The sequence below is a fragment of the Phaseolus vulgaris genome, chromosome 3 (genome assembly GCF_051622355.1).
Source record: "Phaseolus vulgaris cultivar YP4 chromosome 3, ASM5162235v1, whole genome shotgun sequence".
NCBI lineage: Eukaryota > Viridiplantae > Streptophyta > Magnoliopsida > Fabales > Fabaceae > Phaseolus > Phaseolus vulgaris.
This window is the reverse complement of record NC_143500.1, coordinates 22,273,440-22,284,154: the sequence shown is the minus strand read 5'-3', so window position 1 is coordinate 22,284,154 and position 10,715 is coordinate 22,273,440. Positions and strand designations below refer to the sequence as shown.

Sequence of the window (10,715 nt, the reverse complement as noted above, 5' to 3'; positions counted from 1 at the left end):
TCACTTATATAAAAGTTATGATATCATAGTTGTGCATGTCACAATCATGTTTCAATTTTGCTGAGTTTCTGGGTGGGATGGACTTGGTGGCCTTTGAGGTCAGAAAATTCTACAATATATATCCACCATGACCAAATATCAAACACTGATTAAATTAGCATGTAGATATGCTGTTCAAATTAAGCTCTTGTGCTTCTGGTGAAATAACAAGCTACTTACAATGTCACTAGTGAAAAAGTCCATGTCTTGTTACACAATTAAGCGTGATGTCTCTTTCTTTAAACAAGGTGAGGAAAACCAATTTGCTATGTTTCCTTTGTCACCACCATATTCATTCAAACACTCTTTGATTGATAAAGTGACATGTTCAAAGGGATAAAGGTAAAAAGCCACAACGACTTGATCACAATTTAGGCTTTTAAGAAGAGCAATAATAATTTGGTTTGCTAGAGAAGACTTGAAGGGAGCAGAATGAAGAAAGAAAAAACAAGAAAACCAGAACGTGATTCATCGAGGGCTACCTAGTTTTTGGTTGCTTTCTTTCACCTAATTTGCTGTTAAAGCAGTGCTTCCATGATTTTATTAGCTTAACTTTATTATTAATTAGTTGTCCATAAGACGTGACCAGCTACAACTCCATTTTCATTTCACAAGTTTGGCACCAACACAAAGGAAAAGGACCCATAAATTCTGGCGGACCCACACTATTCCATATGCGGCTATGTTCACTTTTTCTGCCAAATACATATAATACTATATTCATAATGTGCATAATGTGTACTGTAGTAATATTTCTACTATTTTATTTTTCTCCTTGTGCAATTCTAACATACAGAATAACTGTCTTCAATTTACAAGGAACTTCATTTGTTCATAAGTAAGTGTCCAAAGGACACTTCTTTTTCTCATAATAAATGACTTCTCCTATGAGAAAAAATAAATAAAATGAGGAACTAATTATTTTTATAGTTTATGAAAGATTTTTAAAGGAATTACTCAAGAAATAGATTAAATAAATAGGTTTCTCAAGGGAGTTAAAGCCTAACCGAAGGCATAGATTTCGGAAAAACTAAAGTTAAAGCCTATGCTAAAAAGTATGGAAAAAAATGCAGTTAATGAATGGTAGAAAAACTCATGTGCTGTTCGAAAATGATGTTAAGTGGAACTACAGTAACCAAATAAGTATTTAATGTTAATTTGAAAGGGAATTGAGTTCGAGTGTCTAGTTTTCGACAATGATGTTAAATGTTTATACATTTATATGAATCAGGATTAACTCGTGTTCACTACGTAACCAATAATTTCAAATCACAAGGTAAGAAAATGGTTTAAAAAAAATCTAATATAGGTACATAATAATGTTTAACTTAATTTTTAATTACTTTCATATATTAGTTTATCTCATAAAAACCAAATGTTCTCTTAGTAAAAATTATCATAAAATGTTTGTCTTGGTATTCAGAATTATATAAATTTTAAAAACATGTAACCATTTTGTACCATTCCGGAGAAGGAATAGTTCTTGAACAGACACCAAATAAATGTCAATGTCAAGAATTTAATAATAGTAAGGAGGTTAATTGCAGTAAAGTGAGATTATAATCATAACTATTGAAATAAACGCTAATAAGTAATTAAGACATATGGATCTAATTTATATGACACAAATATATATTAAATAAAAGTTAAGTGTTGAGACATGTTAATATATTAGCAATGTGATGTAATAGGTTTTCCAGTAAATGGCAGACCATTTATTGAAAACAAAGTAATAATTTATCTAAATAATTATATATAATTTCAATCACATATTAATTTAGCATATTCAATTATGTACACTTACACATGTAATCGTTCACAATTAAAAGTCTTCAATCTTAAGTTTATACATCTATAATCTACACATTTAAATCTATCCCAATTAAAAGTTAACAAAGACAACTTTTCCATCCTTAAAAATCTGATCAATCAGAGGAAGAGCAGCAACCATCACAAGGATATAAAACAATACAAATAGAAAACAATGAAACATTAGCCAAAAACTAAAGTAGTTAAGAAAATTATTTTTCCCAACTAACTAAATTAAGACGCAGTTAAAACATAAGAAAAATAAAATAAAAAACTATTAAAAACAAAAGGAGACTTATTCTTATTTAGATTTTATTCCATTAGAAACTATTTTTCGCCCACTCTCTGATACTGTAGATTTCTTCTTTAACTGAAATGAAGGATAGGATGAGAATTTAAAAAATGAGCAAAAACTTAGAGAGAAAATTGTTTTTGAGTGCAAGAAATAAATTTTAACATGACTTATAAAAATTTGTAAGATCCTTACAATAACATTAAATAAATATTTAAAACAAAAAAGTGATTTGCAAATAATTTTTATAAAAAATAAATTATAAATTATAAAAATTAATAGTTGAGTGTTATTAGTTTATAGCAGAAGAATGAAAAATTATATTTTTAGTGTGTCTTCCTATCAAAGTTACTTTTATACTCTATTTTTTTCAGTTTCTTTTAAACCTTTTTTTAATAACTGCGTTACAATACTTTTACTTTGGTTGTCTCCATTATTTATTGTGAACCCAAAAGTATCATTTCTTGTTAACCCTAAACATATTTTAGTTTTTTTGGATTAATCAGCACTGTCCACTTCCTCCCTCAATTGAAGTCATAGTTAAAACCACCACTCCCTCAACTCCTTCTCCAATAATTAGTTTTTGCAGTTTATTACTTGTGAAATCATGAAAGGAATATCACAACTTGTTGGACAATCACATGGAATTTGCTTCAACAAAATACTCTAGTTGTCTAAATTGACACTGTATTAAAATATATAAAAATAAAACTTATATAATAAAATATGCGAAAATTAAGAACTTGATTATAAAATGTGTTAGAAAAAAGGATGGTAAGATTTGCAAGATTACTATACTTTAGTTTTAATGTCTTCGTGTAAAAAATAAAAAAAATAAAATATATATATATAGTGTTTTTAAAAATAAATAAAAAAATACAAAACCAAAATTAATTTATGTGTCTAAAAAATAATATTTTTGTCCAATTTTTAATATGTAATCCACTTGCATTAGTATATCCCAACAATCAATTTTTGTTAGAAAAAGAGTAGTGAATGCTACTATTTTGAATTGAATGTGACATTGTCCAGTATAAGATAAGATAAGCTTCCTCTATAGTGGATCTCGTTGTTTGCCAATTATAGACAATTTGAATAATGGAATTCACCCAACAATAAATAAATATACTGTCAATCTAACTAACTCAAGCATTAAATATATATACATTTTCTGGTATGCACAAAGTTATTTTCTTTGGAATGGAACAAAAGAAAATTTAAAGAGTATGAAAAATGTACTATTCTTGTAAGACTTAAAACTTATTTAATAGTTCTTAAAAAATGTATAGAAGTATTCATCCAATAATTGATTAATCAAATTATTTATTTAAAGTAACATTATTATTTTAATTTAATTTTAAGATTGTTGTGAACAAATAAGTATGAAGAATTATTGAAAGACAACATTTTCTTTAGACATGTTAAAACAGAACAATTAGTTAAGAAACCAAAATTATTACTTTTTATTAAAAAAATAAAAAATCATTAATTAAAAAAATGAATTACTATGCTTTTGAATGGAAGTTAAAAAGAAGGGCTTTAAAGAAATGTTACCGGGAATGGAAGTTCAAATATGTTTAATAGTTGCAAAATTCATTAATTATTTTATAAGTAAAGTTGAGAGAGGTGAGAAATATTGGAATAAGATCATGGGATGCATTGAGTTGGATATTTTATGAATAGATTGAACAAAAATTTCTTGACAATGCTCAAGTGTTTTGACCTGAATTTGAGGAAAGCGTGTTGAAAGTTGAAAGAGGAGCGGGCAAATGTGCAGTTGTATATTAAGGTAACTACTGGAAAGCAGCAATTCTTTAATAAATGTGATTAAAATTAATTCTGTTTTAAAAATCTGAGACACTTCACTCACATAATCATATTTGGTGATAATGAGAAAAACTAAATAAATAAAAAAAAAACAAAAACTCACGTCAGATTCATACTACCCTCTCTCTTCACACTTCTTGATTGTCATTTATGATTTTTTAAGCATTCCCACCTCACAGTCTTCAAGCCAAACCAAACCAAACCAAACTAGGAGAGAGAAATATAGAAAACCCAAGTGTGGTTAAAGGTAGATTCTCTTCCAAGCCAAACCTCTAAAACTCTTATTACAATTACAGAGGCGCTCCTCTTCCGTAGCTACATTTCATACCAAAATACCAATAAATAAAGGCACCAAACAAAGATCAAACGCTTCTCTCTGTGCTGTGCTCTTCCAATCTCTCATTTTCCTTTTCTGCTTTGCTTGCCCCTCTTTTCTCCCAATGACTACTCCTCACTCTCTCTCTCTCAAACTCTGAGCCAACCGCTGGTTAGCCTCCTGTCTCTTCTCCGAGACCCACAAAACCATTTCTTTTCTGTCATTTCCTCTATGTTTGCTTCCCAAACAAAGAACCTCTATTTCCCTTTCTGCCATTTGCTGTTCAGATCTATTACCACTCTTTTCCGCTGTTTTGCAAGTTGCAATCTTTTTCTTCTTGGCCGGTGTGAGACATGAGTAAAGAGGAATTCTTGAAGATACAGGTAACATATCCATCGCATCCTCCATTTTTTGCTCAGACCCCTTTTTCTCCTTTGTTACTAATTGCTTGATTAATATCTTTCGGACATTTCCGATTAAGTAACAAATCTGGTCACGATTCAGTTTCTTCTTTGTTAAATATGAAAGTTGTGTTTATTCTGTTTGGTATTGTTGGATTGCTTGTGCATGCAGAAATGTGTTCTTAAAGTGAACATACACTGTGATGGGTGCAGACAGAAAGTGAAGAAAATCTTGCAGAAAATTGATGGTATAGCAATTATCGCAGTAATCCCTTTGTGATTTCACTTCTCTGTTTTTTAAGAAATGTCGGTGCTTTTCATTTATTTTGTGAGGAAGAAAACAAAATCTCCTTCTCATCTTTGTGAAATAAATCTTGAATATACGGCTTTACTTGTTCACAGGTGTGTTCACCACACAGATCGATGCTGAGCAAGGGAAGGTGACGGTTTCAGGCAATGTGGACCCCAACCTTCTCATCAAGAAGCTTGCGAAATCAGGGAAACATGCAGAACTCTGGGGTGCTGCCCCTAAACCCAACAACAATCACCATAATAACCAGAACCACCTTGGCAATGCCAACCAGGTAAAGAACATGCAAATTGAACAACTCAAAGGTATGGGAAATGACAACCAGAACAACAAAGGTCAGAATCCGAAGGGTGGTGGTGGAAATAACCAACCCAAAGGTGGTGGTGGTGGTCAACAACAAGGTCCAAATCCTCAACAGCAACTGCAGCTCCAACACCTCCAGCAGCTCCAGCAGCAGCAACGGCTTCAGCAACAGCTACAACAACTCCAGCAGATGAAAGGGTTTCAAGATCTGAACATCCCTCAATTCAAGGATCTCAAGCTTCCCCCTCACAACCCCAACCCCAAAGCTGTTAAGTTTGATATCCCGGAGGATGATGAAGACTTCACTGACGACGAATTGGATGATTTTGAAGATGATGACGAATTTGATGAAGAGTTTGATGATGATGATGTAATGGACGAGCTTCCTCCCAACAAAATGAAACTGCCACCAACTATGATGAATGTTCCCAAGGCTGCCAATAATGTTGCTGTAACAGCTAATATTGGAAAGAAAGGTGCAGGACCTGGTCCTTTTCAAGTGCACGGGGGAGGACAAAAAGGTGGTGGCGGTGGTGGAGGACACAACCCGGGTGGATGTAACAAAAGTGGCAACAACGGTGGTAAGAATGGAGGTGGTACATTGGAGGGTAAAAACGGTGGTGGAGGGATCAAGAATAACAATGGTGTAGGAGGTAACATCAACAATAACATGAACATGAATGGGGGTAAAAAGGGTAATCCAATGGGTGGAGTTGGTGTTCAACCACCAATGAACGCCGGTTTCCGAAACATCGGTGGTGGTGGTGGTCCCCATGCTATGTCTGGGCCGAATATGGGTCCCATGAACATGTCAATGCCTAGCATGCCCCCAGTGCAGGGACTTCCGGCAGCCTCCATGAACGGCGGTGGGTACTTTCAAGGCGGCGGTCCAAATGGTATGGCTGGAAACCCTTTCCAGCAGCAGCAACAGCAACAGTTACAGCATCAACAACAGTTACAGCAACAGTTACAGCATCAACAACAGTTACAGCAGCAACAGTTACAACAACAATATATGGGTGCAATGATGGGAAATGAGAGATTCCAGCCAATGATGTACGCCCGACCCCCGCCTGCGGTGAATTACATGTACCCCCCCTACCCCTACCCTCCTCCAGACCCTTACACCCACTTTTTCAGCGACGAGAACACCTCTAGCTGCAACGTAATGTGAATCAATCACAGATCATCCCATCTCAAGCTGCTGCTGCTGATTCGCAACTTTCTCATTTCAGATCTATATTATTATACAACAATGCACATCAGTTTCATAATTTAGTATCTTATTTTTCTATTTTTCTTTCATCCCTTTTATTCCTCTAAGTTAAATCAGGGGTTTAGTTCACTACAGGGGACTAGTTTTATAGATTTTATAATATAATTAATATTAATAATATTATTATTGTTGTTGGTGATGATGTTATAAGATTTTGAGGTGTAGTACTGTGTATATGTGTTTAGATAGGTTGGAAACAGAGAGAAGAGTAAAAAAAGAAAAGAGGTGATTATTGTAAATCCATGGAGAGTGGTAGTGGGGCAGGACCCACATGAATACAGTGTTTTATAATCTACTAGCATTAAGAATGGTGAGTGGGCCACAAGACGACAGAATTCATCTCGTGAAGCTTTATACATTATTATTAAAATTAAAAATGGGGTAAGTGAATTATTTGAGTAAAGAAGGCAAGGCAATAATGGAAATGGAAATGGAAGTGTAGGTTGACTGTGGAGTGGAGAATGCAGAAGGAGGGGCTGAGAGAGGGTTGACAGAAACAACATAACTACTTTGTGATGGTAGTGTTTGAATGACTGATGTGAGTGAGTGAGTGAGTGAGTAGCCTGATCCAAGTGCGCCATTTGAGTGGAGTCAGATGTGTTGGGTGGGTGAGGGGTGAGGAGTGCTTCAAGGTCAGCTGCATGTGACTCTGCTTCACCAAATCTTTAAATATATATATATATATATATATATATTCATTATTTTATCTCTTTTTTATATCTATTCCTTTTAACTAACATCAAAATATTTTATATTTTAATATATTTTTTCTCACCTTTAATTTATTTTATCTATTATTACTTATAACAATTTTACAAATATAATTAATTATTGCATTCATTTACTTTTCAACATAAAACTAATATAAATTAAGAAATAAATAAATTAAATATTAAATTCAATTAATACTCACAAATTTATTTAAATAAAATATTTTTTTGAATAAAAAATATTTACAAATTTTAAAACATAAATAGAAATATAAACGCTTAACAAAAATTTAATTACGTTTTTAAAAAATATAAAATTATAATTACATAGAAATATCTTTTTATTTGAAACATACAGAAAAATAAATTTTTATTATTACATCATTTTGTGTGCATCTACTAATTAGTTTATCACACTTCTAATCAAATCAATTTAGGAACTTCTCGGTTAATAACTTCTTAACTAGATGGTAGTTTATGAATAATTTTGTCAAACAAGCACTTAAAATTATTATTTTACTTCTTGTAATTTTTTCATAAAATTAAAATGTATATACAATTAAAAATATTAAGTCATTAGCTTTTATCGATGTGTTAAATCTATAAATTCATGTTAAGTGAATTTTCAATTCAGAGTATCATATCTTACTGGAATGAATATCTCATAATAATTTTTTTACTATTTTTTTTAACTAGATACAAAATATATAAATCACAAATTAGAAAAAAAATAAAGCGAAGATAAATTGAATTATTCCATATTTTTACTTTTTATTTTATTTTCTCATAATAAAATGATTCAATATTAAATATTGTTTGAATCCAAGTAAATTCTATTCATGGGGACAGATTTGAGAGTAAGTTTTGTTCATTGGGACAGTTTTGGGGAAGAGTGAAGCATTTACTTCAGACAATTTGTGAAGAAGTGAATTTCCTTTGAAGGAGTGGTGGGATGTCTCACCATTGTTAATAATAATAATAAAAATAACAAAATTAATATAATAATAATAATAAAGGTTAAAAATAATAATTTTATTTTATAAAAGATTATTCAATTTTACAAGTATTATAGTATTAGATAATTCATAACTTTTTTCATTTTGAGTTTTCAAATAAAATAATATTTTAACTAAATGTGCATTATAGGCATTATAGGTATAAATAATTTACCATTGTTCATTTTAAATTAATTTTAATTATAAATACAAAATAATAATCTTATAAATTTATTAATTAAAAATTATGTTTTATTTACCACATCAATCAAATCACTTATAAATTCTTACAAATGTGTTCTCTATTTTCTTTCACTTTTTACTTTTTTTTTTCCTTAATCTTTCTCTTAATATAAATAATCTCTTTTATCTTATTTCCATCATTTTTCACTTCTTGAAACAAACAAATCCAAGAAAAATAAAAGGTGGAATTGAGTTTGGTCTCTCCTAAACATGTACAAGTATTATTTTATAATGAGTGCCAACATCAATATATTTACTATAAAAAGTTTTATAAAATATTTTCAAACGGTTTGGAATTTGAGATACAAAGAGGATTAGTTTTATTTATGTACATTGTGCTTAAAATTATCTCTTGTGACTAAGTTGACTCTAATTTGATAAAAAAAAATATGTTTTGTAAAAATAATTTAAATTTTTTAAAATTATTATTATTTTATTAAATAAATATTTGTGTTAGTGTTATTTTATATTAAAAAGTCCACAAATGCTCAGATAAGTTTAATTGACTCTAATGTGAAAAAAAAAATATAAAACATAAAACATTAGTGTGAGACAAATAGATTTAAAATGAAAAATTATTGATGTGGGTCAAACTGACACTACATTAAATAAATTTTAAAATAAAAAATAATAGTGTGAGTTAAGAGACGTTAAGTTAAATGAATTTTAAAATAAAATTCATGTTAAGTTAAATGAATTTTAAAATAAAACTCATGTTAAATTAAATAAATTTCATTAAATTATTTTTAATTAGAAAATCAATTTAAAAATAATAATAAATTAACGTTAACTATCATTAATTTTTTTATGAATTTTAGAGTCTTATTTGACATTCAGTTTTACTTGGTAACATAAACTTTTAAACAAGGTTAAATAAATTTTTTTATACTTTAAATTTTGATGGCACTAAATCAATTTCAATGTTCCTGGGCATATAACTTATAACAAACTTGTTAATATGATTATGTACCCAATTATTTGGAATTCATCATTTTCAAATAGATTATACTCATCTACTTAATCTAATTGCTAATAAATTCGCCAATGTACCAATCGTGTGAGAGTATTAAATAATAAGTGTACCTGTATGGATATTGGGGGCTGAGTAATGTTGATCCACGTCGATACAAGGTGTCTGCTTCACTTTTAATTGTCCTGTTCTTCAAGTCTCCTTCTTCTCTGCGTGTCTCGGTCGGCCGGTGGGGGTACCTGCGATTGTGCTCCGACGCTCAAGTCAGCAATCTTTTCCAGTGAGAATCTCTGATAATATGAAAAACGTACCTTTTTTCCTTTTTTCCTTCCCTTTTGTATGTTCACCTGGGCTTGGGCCATTGGGGTCAAAACGGTTGATGGCTCGTGAAATGGCTCGCGACGTGTTTTGTGGTCTTTAGGTCGTGTTAGATGGTTTCCTGGGATCTAGGGGATGTTCCCGAAAATCCAGGGAGTGCTCACGTGTGTTTGTTGCTCAGCGGGAATTGTAACCGTTTATTCCACGTGTAACCACGTTCCTTGCTTAATTAGATAATTTAATTCGAACCACGCGGTCGTCCGGTGCCGACCGGTACACTTGCCCCCCAGGCTCGAGGTCATGGAAGGACGAAGAGTCGTATAAGACGCAGGGGGTTTTTGAGACAATGCTTGATAGCTGGCACCATTAATGCGTGGCAGAGATGTGACGCATGGCAGAGCTGCCGTTTGGGGATGCTGTCACATCTAGATGGATTGAATGGTGAGGATTACGTGCCGTTTCATATGCCGAGCGTGTTTGATCGTTAGATTAGATTCGATCTAATGGTGCTAGACGAACGCAGGGGTTTTGCTTCTCATCTCTTTGCCTATAAATAGCGCTTCATTTGCGAAGTTGAGGGTTTTCCGTTTCTCTTGCTCTGAGTTTCGCGTCGCTTGCTTCGTTTGCCAGGTGTCGAGTTTGTTGTTGGTGTCTTCTTCTTCATTTCAAGGTTAGTCATGCCTTCCTCTAAGGGGTCTTCGAGTGTCGTGGGTTCGTCTTTGACTCGCGGTGTGAGTCAGGCATCGGACGACCCAAGTTACGATTGGGTCGATCCTGCCGTCCTTCGGATTCCCAGTAAAATAAAGTCCTCTGATAAATTAGATGAATTTCTTGCTGCCCATAAAAACTTTCTAACACCAGATTGTCCGGCCGAGGCGCTATATGTCGATATATGTGGTATAACCG

At 32.0% G+C, this 10,715-nt stretch overlaps 1 protein-coding gene across 1 annotated transcript; it reads left to right on the top strand.

Moving 5' to 3' along the window:
• Nucleotides 1-4,131: 4,131 nt before the first annotated feature.
• LOC137806848 (heavy metal-associated isoprenylated plant protein 32) lies at nucleotides 4,132-6,715 on the top strand. Its single transcript, XM_068607183.2, has 3 exons — nucleotides 4,132-4,666; nucleotides 4,857-4,932; nucleotides 5,087-6,715. The coding sequence occupies exons 1-3, from the start codon at nucleotides 4,637-4,639 to the stop codon at nucleotides 6,469-6,471; spliced, it is 1,491 nt and encodes a 496-aa protein (XP_068463284.2). The 5' UTR covers nucleotides 4,132-4,636; the 3' UTR covers nucleotides 6,472-6,715.
• The last annotated feature ends 4,000 nt before the right edge of the window (nucleotides 6,716-10,715 follow it).

Excerpts from the sequence above, each read along its gene's own strand:
- LOC137806848 (XM_068607183.2), top strand. The coding sequence starts at position 4,637 with ATGAGTAAAGAGGAATTCTTGAAGATACAG. Across the intron at positions 4,667-4,856 it reads AGGAATTCTTGAAGATACAG|AAATGTGTTCTTAAAGTGAA; the intron begins GTAACATATCCA and ends TTGTGCATGCAG. Across the intron at positions 4,933-5,086 it reads AATCTTGCAGAAAATTGATG|GTGTGTTCACCACACAGATC; the intron begins GTATAGCAATTA and ends ACTTGTTCACAG.